General features: G+C 44.5%; 1 protein-coding gene across 1 annotated transcript in view; it reads left to right on the forward strand.

Annotated features, from left to right (window-relative positions):
• The first annotated feature begins 1,531 nt into the window (after nucleotides 1-1,531).
• LOC124775660 (proton-coupled folate transporter-like) overlaps nucleotides 1,532-20,141 on the forward strand; it is a 37,173-nt gene continuing 18,563 nt past the window's right edge. The window contains exons 1-5 of the mRNA XM_047250491.1: nucleotides 1,532-1,631; nucleotides 4,840-5,118; nucleotides 5,291-5,465; nucleotides 8,293-8,479; nucleotides 8,584-8,731. Of these exons, the coding sequence (XP_047106447.1) occupies nucleotides 1,532-1,631; nucleotides 4,840-5,118; nucleotides 5,291-5,465; nucleotides 8,293-8,479; nucleotides 8,584-8,731 (889 nt within the window). The remainder of the gene's footprint in view (nucleotides 1,632-4,839; nucleotides 5,119-5,290; nucleotides 5,466-8,292; nucleotides 8,480-8,583; nucleotides 8,732-20,141) is intronic.

A 20,141-nucleotide genomic window follows, 5' to 3' on the forward strand; every position in this document is an offset into this window, starting at 1 on the left:
GTCACTTGCCGTGTGGTAAGATTACATCTGATATTTTATTCCACATCATTGAGATAAGGCGTCAATAAAGCTAATCCGTTCTCTTCTTTAATCATTTTCTAAAGACACCTCAGCGTCAGTTGGTATTTCTCGTTACATTATTCTGTCACTCCTGTCACGGAGTTGTCGGGTCAATGAAATTTGTAATATTCGAAACGAATTTTACAAAGTGCACTTGAATGTGATATATGTTGCTAGTGTATCGTCTGCTATGCAAAGTCACTATGAAAGCCTAGGAAAATTGTGAATATTGAAAAATTCGCAGACATTTCGTTGTAAACTGGTCCGTAACATATGACCTGACTGCTGAACATGTATAAGATATGAATCGTCACAACTTCAAGGCATCCGTCTGCGGGCCTATTCCTTTTTCAAGGGAATTGTCTACCCTTCTGGAGAGAGGCCTTCCTACACACCGTCGCCCTTTTGGCTTAGCTATACTCAAGCAACATAGTTGGAACTCCATTTGTTTCGTTCGCTCAAATATTCTTCCCATTTTAGTTTTTCGATCTCTGGCTTATCATTTATATTGCATTCGTTCCTTCCATATGTCTTGATTCATTTTTGTAGCACGTCACACGACTTGAAAATCCTTACTCTGCAACTTCTGTTTACCTCTTATTTGCAAGGAATATAGCATATCTTCTGGTTGAAAATTGTTGAACTAGGTGTTCATTCCATTTTTGACAAGCTAGTTAGCCACATCTATATATTTTTTAAGTAAGTAATATGAACAGAATTTAGATTTTAAAGCACTTCATATTATAATACAATAAACATAAGTTTATATACAACATACCCCGACGAAGCTAATTTGCATTAGCGCGGAGGCATAGGAATATATATAAAAAAAAGATTTACATTTCTGCTGAGAGAAAAATCTTTGTTTAGTATGTTACATCTAGTATTACAGTAATAATAACAATAATAATAGTAATAGTAATAACAGTAAGCTAACAGTAACAATAATAATAATAATATTCAACATCACCATTGTAATAATAAATGTAATACCAGCCTCAAAGAGATTTCTTAAGCCCTGCTTACCTCACGGGAAATTCTACTGCAGCAATATGTAGCCGTATAGGAACGCTGGCGAGATTGTAACGCGAAAATTAGCATGAGAACTTGTCGTTAACTTAGACGGTTCTAACGCTGGATAATTATCCAAGATTTTTTCCTTATGCTCCAGACTAATTCTCTTTTTTGAAAGTTCCGTTTCTATAGAATATGTTCTCGAAAAGCCATTTAAATATTGTTTTTGGGATAATTTAGAATTATGTGATGTTAGATTATTTCAGTTCACGAAACGACTATCCGTGTGACATAGTGTGAAATACCACTGTCCTACTCACAGTTTTCCCGCGTATGTCTTATAACGGCGATTTGCGCCATTTCTGTGGCTAGCAGCACATCAGAAATAACTTTGTTGAAAGTTACGTTGTATTCATATTTTACTGCTTGTTTTTTAGTGTACTGGGTGGCCGCCACGATGAACTCTACGGTCAACGTCGCAGCGCCGAAAGAAGCGATCTCTGATGACGAGAGAAGCGTGAAGGATGAGCGTGCAGAAGAGTCTCCAACAGGCGCAGGTGAGTGCGTGTCTAGGCGTGCGATGCGAGCCGCACCTCGCCGTCTGCTGCGATCACACCTCGGTGGCAGGGGACACACAGCTAGCCTTGTGATGGAGGGACACAGGTGCAGGCCTCCTAGCTCTAGAGGTAGCAGTCACCCTCGTCAGCTGATGTTGGCAGGACTGTTCGGAAGCCTTAACAGTTGTTAGGAATGAAGGGTTGATTTTGAGGCGAGCCAAATTTCAATATTCGACGTACGAGAACAAGCTACCTCTCGACGAACAGAGCTTCCTGCTGCCCTGAAATGTTGGTACACATCTGTGGAACAGCTCATAATTAAAGCCTACTCTCAGGCCACATAGCTGCCATCTCCCAATATAATTGGTTCTTCTTTTCATAGGAAAAGAAGTGGACATACTTAGCCAGATTTCATTTAACTCTCTCAGTGCTAAGTGAACCGTAGATTTACTTTCAAAATCTTTTCTTAAAGAATTTACTTTATTTACTAGCGATTCATCAAGAACATTAACACATTTAATCACACTATGTGATCGTGGAAGTAGTTGCCAGTGGGTAACTGATGAAAACAAATTTCTTGCAACAAATGGAAATTTATTCCTAATAACCCTTTCCTTTTTCCTTTAAAAACAGATTTAAAAATTATAATCAGAAAGCACCCTCTAAATATCAAGTTACAATTTGTTCAGAGGCAGAAATAACAATTTTTTTTTTGACAGTATGAGCTTTCGGGCTGAAAACCTTGCCGCTCCCTTTTAACACGGGCGTAGTCACGACTGCTCACAACAACCTCTGAAAGACTACACTGGTGCAAATCTGCAACACACCAGATCACTTTAAACTAAAAATTTTAACAATTCACACAAACACATAAACTATGCACCCCGTAGGAGGGATGGATATGGTACAAAACGCTCACATTAAAACAAAATTACTTGCCGCCGAAAGAGCAACTTGTTTTTAAAAGAAAACTCTTACGGTGGAAGGGTGGCAACTTAATATACTAAAATGACCGTTTAAATAAAAACCCATGAAATGCAGTCTTACATAAAATATACAAAAACGCTCTACATTACACATATACCGCCTCTCAATATGATAGGCAAGATAAAAACATATTTCAGGAATTCGGCCTTTACACCTTAAGCAATAAATTCGTTAACACCGAATCCGACAAACATGACAGGGGCAGCTATTAACGTATGGCAGACCGACAGACAGACACTAACTGCCTGACAAATGCGGACGGGAGACAGACGAGCAAGCTGGGGACGAGAGACTAACCAAGAAAACAAGTAGAATTTAACAAATAAATGAAACAACATATCACGAATCACTTAACTTCTAATAAACTGCGATGTCTGGAGAAGACCTGGCGTAGCACCCCCAAATCCCTCTCCCGAATCGCCCGCTGCCAGCAGCTTCAACGGACGCAGGCAGGCGCGCCGATCTCCCGTCTCAAGGCGTCGCAGCTCACACCGGCCAGACCGATGTCGTGGGTCGACTCCTGTTGCTCTCGTGTCGGCCGCGAAGCCACTCCCCTCGCTATACAGCGCGGCCCACTGGACTGACGTGGCGACCTCACATGTGCCGGACAAGTCATCCTGTGTCCCAGCGCGCGACCGACCAACCGATCGATCCAACCGCCAGTGACAATTGCTTGAACAAACTCGAGCAGACTGGCGGCCTAACACATACTAGCACTCCGGACGACAGACAAACACTGACTGCCCCAAACTGACCCGGCTGACCAACTGACCGACTTCCCGAGACTGACAGACTCCACTGCCGAGCTCATAGCTCCCCTTAAGTGCACGTGAACAGGCAACTTTACCACGGCTCACTAAGGATACACTACTAAAACAATAGACCTATGGGACAATGTTAATGAAACTCACTCTTCATCAGACTTCCAGGAACAACGCCGTACGGTTTGTGTTGAAAAGCACTTCGCTTAATCAAGGCGTCTGCCCTGGCTAGAATACTTTGGTATTATTTAGTAGCTGATTATAGGAAATACGGTCTTGAACGTTTTGGAGAATCTTGGCACCATAGTTTCCGTTGGTTAATATAGCAGCATTCCCCTCAAACGTATGTTTTGTACATAACCTCTAGTAGGTCTAGTTCAAAAGCAAATAAAAAGCAATATTAGGCTAAAACATAGAACATGATGTATTATCTTTGCCTCCTCCCCCCCCCCCCCCCTCCCTACAATGTTGCTGCTAAGATGAAGCATTACTAAAAAGCTAGAAAAAACGCTAGGTGATGTCAGCTCGTTCTTGGAACCATAGATAATGACACATCTGCAGGTTGTAATACCAACAACCTTTATGTTTTTTAGATGTGGAGATATTATTGTAACACTGGACAAGCCTCATAGAACAGTTTAAATGTGTAAGTATTTACATTGAGACTGAATTTATTTGCCTGCTTAGCACAGTAATTTAGCTTACATGAGTTCCCTGTAGATATAGTCTTGGTCAGCTTAATCTTGCTACATAACTTCATTTAGGCGTAACGTGAAATGTCAACTGCCTGTTCAACATGTTGTTCTCTAGTCAAATATGGATAGGCAGAAAATAACACTGGGGCACTTAATTTTGGGGTTCACAGTTATGTTTTAGGCACACTCGCTACCTTGTCGTGTGTGTGTGTGTGTGTGTGTGTGTGTGTGTGTGTGTGTGTGTGTGTGTGTGTGTGTGTATTGCTGCATGTGGAAATACTACGAATTACAACCTTTGTGTAATTGTTTTGGATAAATACTTTCAGGATTGCTCAAAAGGTTCATATTGTTTGGATACGTTTGGGCACACCTAGTTGGCTGGTCTGGAAAACACTGTGTTTTGGCAGATTCATGTTAATGTCCTGTAAAGTAGGGGGATGTGACTGAATGATTCGATTTAATGGCCACCTCCATTTCTATAAATGAGCTGTGGGTTCTTGGAATATGAATGTCATAGACCAGGGGAGTGCGGCTTGTCATTTGATAGATAAAGGGTCGTGGGGTACGGCCATTTTGGATTGTAACCTCATTGTCGCTTTATGTAGACAACAGTTGTGGCATCTCTTGGGCCTATTTTAGCGTATTTTGCATTCCTACTTGTCATAGAAGCGCTTTCTGCTAGGGTTGCTCCTAGCAGTAGGTAAAAAGCTCACTGGAAGCAGTTAAGCAGTGACCTAGGAAGTGAAGGAGTGCGTCGTGTTGCAGTGAAGTGGTGGCGCATCCGGCCAACGGTGGAACCGCTGGTGCTGCTGTTTATGTTCTCCTACCAGCTGACGCACTCGGTGGTTAACGGGCTCTTCCTGGAGCGCGTGTGTGGCTCCAGTGACCCCAACGTGTGCACCAACGAGGACCGCACCTACTCCAGCACACTCAACACCTGGAGAGGCATCATCGAGGCCACCGTGCCCGCCATTGTGTCGCTCTTCGTTATCAGCTGGAGCGACAAGTTTGGACGGCGACCCATCTTCATCTGGTCCTTTGCCGGTATGTCCAGAGCAGGTGTCTTTGACTATTCAACTAGATTTCAAAGCTGCCCTTGCTTCAGAATTAACGCGAGTTGTACACACTTGTAAAATAAGATCTATCGTGATTGGTCTGTCTCTGAATAACGTTCTGCTAGTGTGTGTCAGTCTCAAAATCGACCGCTCTCTTGCAGGGAACACCATCACGTACGGCGTGTTCTCCGTGCTGTCTGCCATTCCAGGCCTAGCGCCGGAGTGGTTGCTGATGCCGTCTATAGCGGCCACCTTCAGCGGCGGCCTGTTGATCCTCATGGCTGTCGCCAATGTCTACATCGCCGACGTCAGCCCTGTGGGGCAGAAGGAGCTCAGGTAGATACTCGAGGTTTAATACAAAACATACTCTTTTGAATGAAGCTGTTAATGAAGCATGTGCAACATCAGTTCAAGGTTTATTTTTTTATGTCAATGTCCCCGTATTCAAATGTTCAAATGTGTGGAAAATCTTATGGGACTTAACTGCTAGGGTCATCAGTCCCTAAGGTTACACACTACTTAACCTAAATTATCCTAAGGACAAACACACACACCCATGCTCGAGGGAGGACTCGAACCTCCGCCGGGACCAGTCGCACAGTCCATGACTGCAGCGCCCAGTCCGCTCGGCTAATCCCGCATCCCCGTATTCAATAAGAGTATCACCTTGTAACCTAAAACAGTGAATCGGCACTCATGGCTACTTAAAGACACGAACATCTAAATATAAACAATTTCAGACCGTCTGATTACTTTAAAATGAGTTAATGTTTTAAATATTTGACCTTAAGTATGTAAAATATTCATGGTTGAAGACATTGCAGTTTTCGGCATATGTCAATGTTTATGACATCGTATCTCCTGAACTATCCGTCTAAGAACGATATAATTTTGCAGTCGCGTTCAGTGGTGTTTGTCAATACTGTCTACATAATCTGTTCCGAATAACGATAGCAGTAAAGATGCAATAAATGCAGAAGTTTTCTGCATGAACAGAAAAAATACAGGAAGCGATAGACACCTTTTCTTTCGTTATTTTGTGGGGATGTCAGCGAGAAAAAGTTCGCAAGGGTCTAAAATTATGTGTATAGTTTGTTAGAATTCGCAAAGTGTTATCATTCTGAAATACTGAATGAATATAGTCGGGAAATTGCGTGCCTCAAAACATATAGACAGCGCGTAACAATAATGCTATATTAAACCTTTAACCTAAGATTATACCGTTTAATATTGAATTATAACAGCATTTTAAATTTTTAAATTCGGCCAATAATTACAAGAAATACTGAAAATGAAATTTTTGTTCCCCAGGAAGTCGTTAGATATGCAACCTGCAGCTGGTACTGGATGACCAGGCAACCATTTTTCCATTTCGTAAATAGATACTGTGCAATAAAATCGATCATTGTTGCTCATACTGTTAACAAAAATGTTTGATGCTGCTGACATTGTTGGCTCACAGTCAGATGTAGCCTTTGGATTTGGTAAAATCGATGGAAGACCACGGATTTATAAATCATTTATCTGCGATCAGTACGCAATGGAACTAGTGTCTCATTATTAAACTGAACCATTTTCTGTGTTATTGCTATAATAATGACACAATCATCATTAGTTGTTCATCAATGTAGTGGGACATTAGAAAGGTATCTTACGGTAGGCGTGTACACTTGTTCGCAAAGCCAGCGGCATGGCGTATAACCAGGTCAACTTTCACATAGTGTAAATACGAACCATAGCGGTGATATACACTGCTGGCCATTAAGATTGTTACACCAAGAAGAAATGCGGATGATAAATGGGTATTCATTGGACAAATATATGATACTAGAACTGACATGTGATTACATTTTCACGCAATTTGGGTGAATAGAACCTGTGAAACCCAAAACAACCACCTCTGGCCCTAATAACGGCCTTGATACGACTGGGCATTGAGTCAAACAGAGCTTACATAGCGTGCTCATGCAGCGTCAACACGATACCACAGTTCATCAAGAGTAGTGACTGGCGTATTGTGACGAGCCAGTTGCTCGGCCACCATTGACCAGACGTTTCCAGTTGGTGAGAGGTCTGGAAAGTGTGCTGGCCAGGGCAGCAGTCGAACATTTCCTGTATCCAGAAAGGTCCATACAGGACCTGCAACATGCGGTCGTGCATTATCCTGCTGAAATGTAGGGTTTCGCAGGGATCGAATGAAGGGTAGAGCAACGGGTCATAACACATCTGAAATGTAACGCCCACTGTTCTAAAGTACTGTCAATGTGAACAAGAGGTGACCGAGACGTGTAACCAATCGCACCCCATACCATCACGCCGGGTGATACGCCAGTATGGCGATGACGAGTACACGCTTCCAACGTGCGTTCACCGCGATGTCGACAAACACGGATGCGACCGTTATGATGGTCCTGAACCTGGATTCATCCGAAAACATGACGTTTTGCCATTCGTACACTCAGGTTCGTCGTTGAGTACACCATCGCTGGCGCTCCTGTCTGTGATGCAGCGTCAAGGGTAACCGCAGCCATGGTCTCCGAACTGATAGTCTATGCTGCTGCAAAACGTCGTTGAACTGTTCGTGCAGATGGATGTTGTCTTGCAAACGTCCCCATCTGTTGACTCAGGGATCGAGACGTGGCTGCACGATCCGTTACAGCCATGCAGATAAGATGCCTGTCATCTCGACTGCTAGTGATACGAGGCCGGCGTTCCGTATAACCCTCCTGAACCCACCGATTCCATATTCTGCTAACAGTCATTGGATCTCGACCAACGTGAGCAACGATAAACCGCAATCGCGATAGGCTACAATCCGACCTTTATCAAAGTCGGTAACGTGATGGTACGCATTTGTCCTCCTTACACGAGGCATCACAACAACGTTTCACCAGGCAACTCCGGTCATCTGCTGTTTGTGTATGAGAAATCGATTGGAAACTTTCCTCATGTCAGCACGTTGTAGGTGTCGCCACCGGCAGCAACCTCGTGTGATGCTCTGAAAAGCTAATCATTTGCATATCACAGCATCTTCTTCCTGTCGGTTAAATTTCGAGTGTGTAGCACGTCGTCTTCGTGGGAGAACAAATGAGCTTTTGCAGCATGGAGCTGTTCGCGTCTGATGAAAGGATCTCTCCTGACACCCAGAACTCTCTGCTTGCAGACTGGGCATACTGGACGTCTCGATGTACTCGGCCCAGATGCTGGCGTCAGCGCTGTCGTCGCCGCTGTTCGTGGCCCTCAACTACTACGGGGTGTTCGCGCTGGCCGCAGGCCTCATGCTGCTGTGTTTGCTGTACTCCATCTTCCTGCTGCCGGAGACCACTGCGCCCTACACGCCGCCTGAAGACGTGAGTTGCTGGCCTTGCGGCCGACCGAACTGAACGCATTACTCGCACCGTAAAAGATCCATAATTTTTGCAGAAATTGACGTCAGTGTCTCTCGTGTGTTCAGGAGAGCTGCGGCTGCTGCAAGGGGATCTTCCGCCCACAGCTGGTGATCGATGCGCTCAAGACGTCTGTGATGAAGCGGCCTCACCACGGACGCACAGTCATCCTCATACTCGTCTTCGTGACCGTCACTGGTTCCCTCATTGCCCAAGGTACGGCCAGTTCACGCATTCACCATCGAAACAATATTACGAACTTATTATTATTACAGTAATATTGGATTTGGTAGTCAACAATGTTGCAGAAAATATTCAACATGCACTGACGAAAAAAATTTAACACCAAACAATAATTAATGTTGTTTTTGTTGTGGTCTTCAGTCCTGAGACTGGTTTGATGCAGCTCTCCATGCTACTCTATCCTCTGCAAGCTTCTTCATCTCCCAGTACCTACTGCAACCTACATCCTTCTGAATCTGCTTGGTGTATTCATCTCTTGGTTTCCCTCTACGATTTTTACCCTCCACGCTGCCCTCCAATACTAAACTGGTGATCCCTTGATGCTTCAGAACATGTCCTAACAACCGAGCCCTTCTTCTATTCAAGTTGTGCCACAAACTCCTCTCCTCCCCAATACTATTCAATACTTCCTCATTCGTTATGTGATCTACCCATCTAATCTTCAGCACTCTTCTGTCGCACCACATTTCTAAATCTTCTATTCTCTTCTTGTCCAAACTATTTATCGTCCATGTTTCATTTCCATACATGGCTACACTCCATACAAATACTTTCAGAAACGACTTCCTGACACTTAAATATATACTCGATGTTAACAAATTTCTCTTCTTCGGAAATGCTTTCCTTGCCATTGCCAGTCTACATTTTATATCCTCTCTACTTCGACCATCATCAGTTATTTGCCCACCAAATAGCGAAACTCCTTTACTACTTTAAGTGTCTCATTTCCTAATCTAATTCCCTCAGCATCACCCGACTTAATTCGACTACATTCCATTATCCTCGTTTTGCTTTTGTTGATGTTCATCTTATATCCTCCTTTCAAGACACTATCCATTCCGTTCAACTGCTCTTCCAAGTCCTTTGCTATCTCTGACAGAATTACAATGTCATCGGCGAACCTTAAAGTTTTCATTTCTTCTCCCTGGATTTTAATACCTATTCCGAATTTTTCTTTTGTTTCCTTTATTGCTTGCTCAATATACAGATTGAATAACATTGGGGACAGGCTACAACCCTGTCTCACTCCCTTCCCGACCACTGCTTCACTTTCATGTCCCTCGACTCTTATAACTGCCATCTGGTTTCTGTACAAATTGTAAATAGCCTTTCGCTCCCTCTATTTTAGCCCTGCCTCCTTCAGAATTTGTAAGAGAGTATTCCAGTCAACATTTTCAAAACCTTTCTCTAAGTCTACAAATGCTAGAAACTTAGGTTTACCTTTTCTTAATTTAGCTTCTAAGATAAGTCGTAGGGTCAGTATTGCCTCACTTGTTCCCATTTTTCTACGGAATCCAAACTGATCTTCCCCGAGGTCGGCTTCTACCAGCTTTTCCGTTCGTCTGTAAAGAATTCGCTTTAGTATTTTGCAGCCGTGACTTATTAAACTGATAGTTCGGTAATTTTCACATCTGTCAACGCCTGCTTTCTTTGGGATTGGAATTATTATATTCTTCTTGAAGTCTGAGGGTATTTCGCCTGCCTCATACATTTTGCTCACCAGATGGTAGAGTTTTGTCAGGACTGGCTCCCCCAAGGCTGTCAGTAGGTCTAATGGAATGTTGTCTACTCCTGGGGCCTTGTTTCGAGAATAATTAAATTTTGGGGAATACATTTGTGTAGGTAAGATATTTCAATGGGCAGCACTGCAAAGTCACAGGTTAATGTAAGCGCGAGATAAGGCATTGCAAATGTAAAATAACCGGTGTAACCGCCAGAACCCTGAGTGCAAGCAAGAAAATGTACATTTATTGTGTTGTACAGGTGGTGAACGTCAGTTTGTGGGAAGGAGTTGCATGCCTGCTGCTCTTTGTCGGTCAACACAGAGAGGTTTAATGCTGTTTGTGAATGACACCTGAGTTGTCGTCCGAAGATGTCCCATAGGTGCTCGATTGGAGACATGTGTTGATGTATCAGGCCCAGACAACATGTCAACTCCCCGTGGAGCATGTTGTGTTATAACAGCGGTATGTGCACAAGTGTTATCCTGTTGGAAAACACCCACTGGAATGCTGTTCATGAATGGCAGCACAAGAGGTCGAATCACCAGATTGACGTACAAATTTGCAGTCAGGATGCTTGAGATAACCAGGAGTGTGGTCCTACGGTCATACGAAATCGCACCTCAGACCGTAACTTCAGGTGTAGGTCCAGTGTGTCTAGCACACAGACATGTTAGTTGCAGGTCCTCAGCTGGCTCGGAGCTGTCCTTGAAGTAACCGACTTGTGTTCGTTGTGTCACTGTGCTGCCAACTGCTGCTCGGATTGCTGCTTCAGATGCAGTACGATGCGCCAGAGCCACATGCCGAATTCTACATCTACATCTACATCCATACTCCACAAGCCACCTGACGGTGTGTGGCGGAGGGTACCTTGAGTACCTCTATCGGTTCTCCCTTCTATTCCAGTCTCGTATTGTTCGTGGAAAGAAGGATTGTCGGTATGCTTCTGTGTGGGCTCTAATCTCTCTGATTTTATCCTCATGGTCTCTTCGCGAGATATACGTAGGAGGGAGCAATATACTGCTTGACTCTTCGGTGAAGGTATCTTCTTGAAACTTTAACAAAAGCCCGTACCGAGCTACTGAGCGTCTCTCATGCAGAGTCTTACACTGGAGTTTATCTATCATCTCCGTAACGCTTTCGCGATTACTAAATCATGCTGTAACGAAGTTCGCTACTCTCCGTTGGATCTTCTCTATCTCTTGTATCAACCCTACCTGGTACGGATCCCACACTGCCGAGCAGTATTCAAGCAGTGGGCGAACAAGCGTACTGTAACCTACTTCCTTTGTTTTCGGATTGCATTTCCTTAGGATTCTTCCAATGAATCTCAGTCTGGCATCTGCTTTACCGACGATCAACTTTATATGACCATTCCATTTTAAATCACTCCTAATGCGTACTCCCAGATAATTTATGGAATTAACTGCTTCCAGTTACTGACCTGCTATTTTGTAGCTAAATGATAAGGGATATATCTTTCTATGTATTCGCAGCACATTGCACTTGTCTACATTGAGATTCAATTGCCATTTCCTGCACCATGCGTCAATTCGCTGCAGATCCTCCTGCATTTCAGTACAATTTTCCACTGTTACAACCTCTCGATACACCACAGCATCATCTGCAAAAAGCCTCAGTGAACTTCCGATGTCATCCACAAGATCATTTATGTATATTGTGAATAGCAACCGTCCTATGACACTCCCCTGCGGCACACCTGAAATCACTCTTACTTTGGAAGACTTCTCTCCATTGAGAATGACATGCTGTGTTCTGTTATCAAGGAACTCTTCAATCCAATCACACAATTGGTCTTATAGTCCATATGCTCTTACTTTGTTCATTAAACGACTGTGGGGAACTGTATCGAACGCCTTGCGGAAGTCAAGAAACACGGCATCTACTTGTGAACCCGTGTCTATGGCCCTCTGAGTCTCGTGGACGAATAGCTCGAGCTGGGTTTCACACGACCGTCTTTTTCGAAACCCATGCTGATTCCTACAGACTAGATTTCTAGTCTCCAGAAAAGTCATTATACTCGAACATAATACATGTTCCAAAATTCTACAACTGATCGACGTTAGAGATATAGGTCTATAGTTCTGCACATGTGTTCGACGTCCCTTCTTGAAAACGGGGATGACCTGTGCCCTTTTCCAATCCTTTGGAACGCTACGCTCTTCTAGAGACCTCGGTAGTGCTATGTAGCCATTTGAAGCCTGGTCTTCTTACGACCGTACATTCACGTGACCACCGCTGGCAGCAATCATGTACAGTGGCTACATTCGTGCCAACTCTTTCTGCTGTGCGGCAGAAGGAGCATCCAGCTTTTCATAACCCGATTACGCGACTTCGTTCAAACTGAATGCGGTGTTGCTAATGACATTTTTGTCGCGACTGCAGACATTATGAAATATATGAAATGTACGAGTGCAGGTTGTAGTCACATGGTTGACGACACATGGAAGATTGGGTCTCGACGTGAGTCGTGTTCGGATAGCGAAACGGGAAGGCGACCGCTCGCGATAAGCGGGAAATGTTCGAGTCCTGGTCCGGCACAAACTTCGTTACAAAGCTGACGGTTATCCATATTCGCAACTGCGAATACATTTAATGTATTTCGTAACGGCTGCAGTCACCGCAATGCCTGTTCATTCGGGCATGCATGCATCTCCGAAGGAACATTACATTGTAATTCTGAACTACATAGGCACTGCAGCATCGTACAGTAGTACAAGTTCATATACTAAATAGCTCCGCAGTTGATAAGACTGAAGAAATATATGATGAGATACAAGGAATTATTCAGATGGTTAACGGAGACGAAAATTTGTTTGTGATCGGGGACTAGAATTCGATAGTAGGAAAAAGAAGAGAAGGAAAAATAGTAGTTATGAGGGAAAGGAAAGAAAGAGGGAGCCACTTGGTAGAATTTTGCACAGAGCACAGTTTAATCATCGCTAACACTTGGTTCAAGAAGCATGAAAGAAGCTGTACACGTGAAAGAGACCTGGAAACACCGCAATGTTTCAGACTAACTATAAATGGTAGACAGAGATTTCGGAACCAGAATTTAACTGGTAAGAAATTTCCAGGGGCATATGTGATCTCTACCACAATTTATTGGTTATGAATTGAAGAATTTGCAAAATCGTAGGAAAATCAGGAGATGGGACCTAATTAAATTGAAAGAACCAGAGGTTGTTGACAGTTTCAGAGAGAGCATTAGGCAACGATTGACTAGAGCGGGGGAGAGGAACACAGTAGAAGACGAATGGGCCGCTTTTAGAGCTGAAGTAGTGAAAGCAGCTGAGGATCTAACTGGCGAAAAGACACGTCTAGAAACCCTGTTATAACACAAGAGACTTTGAATTAATTTGATGAAAGGCGAAAATATAAAAATGTAGTAAATGAAAGCGAATACAAGCGTCTAAAACATGAGATTGATAAGAAGTGCAAAACGGCTAACCAGGAATGGCCGGCCTGAGTGGCCGAGCGGTTCTAGGCGCTACAGTCTGGAACCGCGCGACCGCTACGGTCGTAGGTTCGAATCCTGCCTCGCGCATGGTTATGTGTGATGTCGTTGGGTTAGTTATGTTTAAGTAGTTCCAAGTTCTAGGGGACTGATGACCTCAGAAGTTAAGTCCCATACTGCTCATAGCCATTTGAACCAGGAATGGCTAGGGAACGTATGTAAGGATTTAGAAGCATGTCTCACTATGTGCCCCCCATGAACCATGGGCCTTGCCGTTGGTGTGGAGGCTTGCGGGCCTCAGCGATACAAATAGACGTACGTAGGTACAGCCACAACGGAGGGGCATCTGTTGAGAGGCCAGACAAACGTGTGGCTCCTGAAGAGGAGCAGCAGCATTTTCAGTAATAGTTGCAGGGGCAACAGTTTGGGTGATTAGCTGATCTGGCCTTGTAACATTAACCCAGGGCCGGCCAAACGCTTCACAGTGTGCAGACGTGCGAAGTGCTGCACATGTGCGCACGTGTGCGACAGCGAGCGACAGTGACATCTGTTATTAGACATGTGTCCTAAATGAACGGCGGTGGTACAAACAAGAGCACAACATACCCTGTCTCGTTTACCCCTGGTGATCGTAACCTTAACAGAGAACTACTGAGAAATGGCAGGTACTGTGAAAAAGCAAAGGACGGCAGATCTATGTTCTCGGTCGTTTCGATCAAGCATCAATGATGAAAATCTCCCGCAATTGCTTGCGTTTGTCAATGAGCCGTGCTTTTGTGCCCGATATTAACTACACTCCTGGAAATGGAAAAAAGAACACATTGACACCGGTGTGTCAGACCCACCATACTTGCTCCGGACACTACGAGAGGCTGTACAAGCAATGATCACACGCACGGCACAGCGGACACACCAGGAACCGTGGTGTTGGCCGTCGAATGGCGCTAGCTGCGCAGCATTTGTGCACCGCCGCCGTCAGTGTCAGCCAGTTTGCCGTGGCATACGGAGCTCCATCGCAGTCTTTAACACTGGTAGCATGCCGCGACAGCGTGGACGTGAACCGTATGTGCAGTTGACGGACTTTGAGCGAGGGCGTATAGTGGGCATGCGGGAGGCCGGGTGGACGTACCGCCGAATTGCTCAACACGTGGGGCGTGAGGTCTCCACAGTACATCGATGTTGTCGCCAGTGGTCGGCGGAAGGTGCACGTGCCCGTCGACCTGGGACCGGTCCGCAGCGACGCACGGATGCACACCAAGACCGTAGGATCCTACGCAGTGCCGTAGGGGACCGCACCGCCACTTCCCAGCAAATTAGGGACACTGTTGCTCCTGGGGTATCGGCGAGGACCATTCGCAACCGTCCCCATGAAGCTGGGCTACGGTCCCGCACACCGTTAGGCAGTCTTCGCTCACGCCCCAACATCGTGCAGCCCGCCTCCAGTGGTGTCGCGACAGGCGTGAATGGAGGGACGAATGGAGACGTGTCGTCTTCAGCGATGAGAGTCGCTTCTGCCTTGGTGCCAATGATGGTCGTATGCGTGTTTGGCGCCGTGCAGGTGAGCACCACTATCAGGACTGCATACGACCGAGGCACACAGGGCCAACACCCGGCATCATGGTGTGGGGAGCGATCTCCTACACTGGCCGTACACCACTGGTGATCGTCGAGGGGACGCTGAATAGTGCACGGTACATCCAAACAGTCATCGAACCCATCGTTCTACCATTCCTAGACCGGCAAGGGAACTTGCTGTTCCAACAGGACAATGCACGTCCGCATGTATCCCGTGCCACCCAACGTGCTCTAGAAGGTGTAAATCAACTACCCTGGCCAGCAAGATCTCCGGATCTGTCCCCCATTGAGCATGTTTGGGACTGGATGAAGCGTCGTCTCACGCGGTCTGCACGTCCAGCACGAACGCTGGTCCAACTGAGGCGCCAGGTGGAAATGGCATGGCAAGCCGTTCCACAGGACTACATCCAGCATCTCTACGATCGTCTCCATGGGAGAATAGCAGCCTGCATTGCTGCGAAAGGTGGATATACACTGTACTAGTGCCGACATTGTGCATGCTCTGTTGCCTGTGTCTATGTGCCTGTGGTTCTGTCAGTGTGATCATGTGATGTATCTGACCCCAGGAATGTGTCAATAAAGTTTCCCCTTCCTGGGACAATGAATTCACGGTGTTCTTATTTCAATTTCCAGGAGTGTATATCATTTCGCATGACCAGTGATAAACGTGTTTGGATTTATTCCCTTCATAATTAAAAATTATTGTTTACTAACTGTGTATTATTGCCTTATTCTGCTCCATGTTACATTATTGTCAGGAAAATTGGTCATTAAACCGATTATTGTATACTTACATTTAGGGTTTTTTTAAATGTGTGAAGGGCTACGCTCAGTTGAAGCCGATAAAACATAACATTCTTCTAGTTGTCGGTTATTACGCAGATTTCAGACGGCACTGATGAAACATATAGCAATAATGGTACAGGTGATCATCGAGAGGTCAGCGAGACAGAACTTATGTGGGTGTAACTAAGGGCACCGAGAATTAGTTATACGAAACCTTGCATTGGTTTAATGTTATTTCAAATCATGACTAAGGTTCGTTGGAAGTCGTTAAGTGCTCTCTTTCTTAAATACTAGATCAAAAACATTACGCGTATTTACGTACCGTCAGTCAAGCTGCTTTAATAAAAACCCACGGTTGTTAACTGTATTACTTGTCTTACTGGGTTAAACTGTTAACACAAAAGTAGACGTCTCAATGAGTAGACTGTGACAGTATTTTAAATGTTTAATACGCGAAATACTTTCCCATGGTTTGCTTGCAAGCTGTGGAAAGAGCACTAGAATGCGCCGGTAAAGAGTATCTCAGCAAGTGGATAAAGCGACATCTGCGCGTAGAAACATGCACTGCATGAACACTGACGGCTGCGGCGTGCACGCTGTGATCTAGAAGTTGCACATGTGCAGGAGCACCGCACGCGTGCAGAATTTCTGGCCGGCCCTGCATTAACCGAAACGGCCTTGTTGTGCTGGTACTGCAAACGGCTGAAAGCAAGGGGAAACTACAGACGTGATTTTTCCTGAGGGCATGCTTCGTTCAATGATGATGGCGCACTCTTGGGTAAAATATTTCTGAGGTAAAATAGTCCCCCATTCGGATCTCTGGGCGGGGGCTACTCAGGAGGACGTGATTATCAATAGATAGAAAACTAGCATGTACGGATCGGAGTGTGGAATGTCAGATGCCTTAACCGGGCATGTAGGTTAGAAAATTTAAAAATGAAATGGATAGCTTAAAGTTAGACATAGTGGCAATTAGTGAAGTTCGGTGGCAGAACGAACAAGATTTCTGGTCAAGTGAATACGGGGTTATAAATACAAAATCAAATAGTGGTAAAGCACGAGTAGGTTTAATAATGAATAAAAAATAGGAGCACGGGTAAGCTACTACGGACAGCATAGTGAATGCATTGTTGTAGCCAAGTTAGACACAAAGTCCACGCCTACCACAGTAGTAGAGATTGAATTACTTCAGGAAATGAGACACTTAAAGTAGTAGATGATGAAGAGATTGAAGAAATATATGATGCGATAGAAGAAATTATTCAGAGAGTTAAGGGAGACAAAAATTTAATAGTCATGGGGGACCGGAATTCGATAGTAGGGAAAGGAGGAAAAGGAAAAGTAGTAGGTGAACACTGAATGAAAGAGAAAGCCGCTTGATAGAATTTTGCATGGAGCATAACGTAATTATAGCCTACACTTGGTTTAAGGATCATGAAAGAAGGTTGTGTACGTGGAAGAGGCCTGGAGACACTGGAAGGTTTCAGATAAATTATACAGGGTGCTCATAGAGTAAGCATCCATTTTCATTTTCCAGATGTGCTACAACAAAATAAACATTATATTTAGAGAGAGTAGCTAGCTCTTCAACATGTCCACCTTCATTGGCAACACAATGTTCCTATCGCCTTGTGGTTGCGTGGAACACGCGCTGTAGCGTTTGAGAGGTTATTGGCAAGCATGCCTCTCGTATTCACCGTTTCACTTCATTCAAATATGGCACCCTGGTAGCATAAACTCGGCTCTTGATGAAACCCCACGCAAAAAAGTCCAGGGGAGTGGGGTCGGCGGAGCGAGCAGCCCACATGCGACCTGCAGCTCTTCCTATCCAACGGTTAGGAAAGTTCTTGTTCAGGTAGTCCCGGACAATGTTTGTGTAGTGGGGTGGTGCCCCGTCTTGTTGATACATGACAGAGGCAAGGATACCATCCTGTTGCAACTGTGGCTCCAAGAAAAACTGCAGCATGTCCAGGTAGGTTGCTCCGGTAATTGTCTTTTCAGCAAACATAAACGGTCCATAGATCCTATCTTTCATGAGGCCAAGCCACACACTGACTTTGGGAGAGTCCCTTTGCCACTCAGTGATTTCATGGGGATGCTTCTCTGTCCATATGCGGATCATGACACATGGCTGCTCGTACCGCGTGATCTTCATCCTCTAGCTGGTGAAGCACCTGGATATGATATGCCTTCTTTTTAAGAGTGTAGTGAAGCACTTTCCACACTGTGGATTTAGGCAGGGATAGTTGACGACTCATCTGGCAGGTAGCTGCCGTTGGACTTCTTTCGATAGCTTCCCTCACACGCTGTACAGATTGTGGGCTGACCGGTAGTCACTCAGTACGTCTCTCATCAGCTACAGATCCTGTACGCTGGTATTTGTTGACGAGCTTTCGAATGGCTAGTCTTGTAGGGGCATCCTTCCCATACTTGTTCCAGAATTGTGATTCTTTCGGCAATTGGCCGGCCGGGATGGCCGCGCAGTTCTAGGCACTACAGTCTGGAACCGCGCGACCGCTGTGGTCGCAGGTTCGAATCCTGCCTCGGGCATGGATGTGTGTGATGCCCTTCGGTTAGTTAGGTTTAAGTAGTTCTAAGTTCTTGGGGACTGATGACCTCAGAAGTTAAGTCCCACAGTGCTCGGAGCCATTTGAACCATTTTTTGTTTGTTTGTTAACATTGTGATATCTCTTCAAGGTACCTGTAACAGAAATAACCCACATGTACGTTTTCCGCAAAATGGATGCTTACTTTATGGGAACCCTGTATAATGATATGACAGAGATTTAAAAATCAGGTTTTAAATCATATGATATTTCCAGGGGAAGATATGGACTCTGACCACAATTTATTGCTTATGAACTGTAGATTAAAACTAAAGAAACTGCAAAAAGGTAGGAATTTAAGAAGACGGGACCTGCATAAAAGAGTTTCAGAAACAACATTAGGGAACGAGTGACAAGTACAGGGGAACGAAATACAATAGGAGAAGAATGGGTCGCTTTGAGAGATGAACTAGTCAAGGCAGCAGAGGATCAAGTAGGTACAAAGACGAGGGCTAGTAGGAATCCTTGAGTAACACAAGATATATTGAATTTGATTGATGAAAGAAGAAAATATAAAAATGCAGTAAATGAAGCAGGCGAAAAAGAATACAAACATCTCAAAAATGAGATCGAGAGGAAGTGCAAAACTGCCGAACATGGATGGCTAGAGGACAAATGTATGGGTAGGGGAAGATAGATATTGTCTATTGGAAAATTAAAGAGAACTTTGGAGGAAAGAGAACCACCTGTATGAATATCAAAAACTCAGATGGGAAACCAGTTCCAAGCAAGGAAGGGAAAGCAGAAAGGTGGAAGGAGTATATAGAGGGTCTACACAAGAGCGATGTACTTGAGGGCAATATTATGGAAATGGAAGAGGACGTAGATGAAGATCAGTTGGGAGATATAATACTGTGTAAAGAATTTGACAGAGCACTAAAAGACCTAAGTCGAAACAAGGCTCCGGGAGCAGACAAGATCCCATTAGAACTACTGGTAGCCTTGGAAGACCCAGCCATGACAAAACTCTACCACCTGATGATCAAGATGTGTGAGACAGGCGAAAGTAGGTGTCCACAGTTGTAAAAACTACCGAACTATCAGTTTAATAAGTCACGGCTGCAAAATACTAACACGAATTCTTTAGACTAGTGGAAAAACTGGTAGAAGCCAACATCGGGGAAGGTCAGTTTCGATTCCAAAGAAACGTAGTGACACGCGAGGAAATACTAACCCACGACTTATCTTAGAGGATAGGTTAAGGGAAGGAAAACATACGCGTGTAGCATTTGTTGACATAGAGAAAGCTTTTGAAAATTTTGACTGGACTATACTCCTTTTGAAATTCTGAAGGTAGCAGGGGTTAATTACAGGGAGCAAAAGGCTATTTACAACCCATACAGAAATCAGAGGACACTTATAAGAGTCAAAAGGCATGAAAGTGAAGCAGGTTTGTAGTTTATCGCCGATGCTATGCAAATTTGGAGTGATAACTT

Source organism: Schistocerca piceifrons, chromosome 1 (assembly GCF_021461385.2).
Source record: "Schistocerca piceifrons isolate TAMUIC-IGC-003096 chromosome 1, iqSchPice1.1, whole genome shotgun sequence".
Lineage (NCBI taxonomy): Eukaryota > Metazoa > Arthropoda > Insecta > Orthoptera > Acrididae > Schistocerca > Schistocerca piceifrons.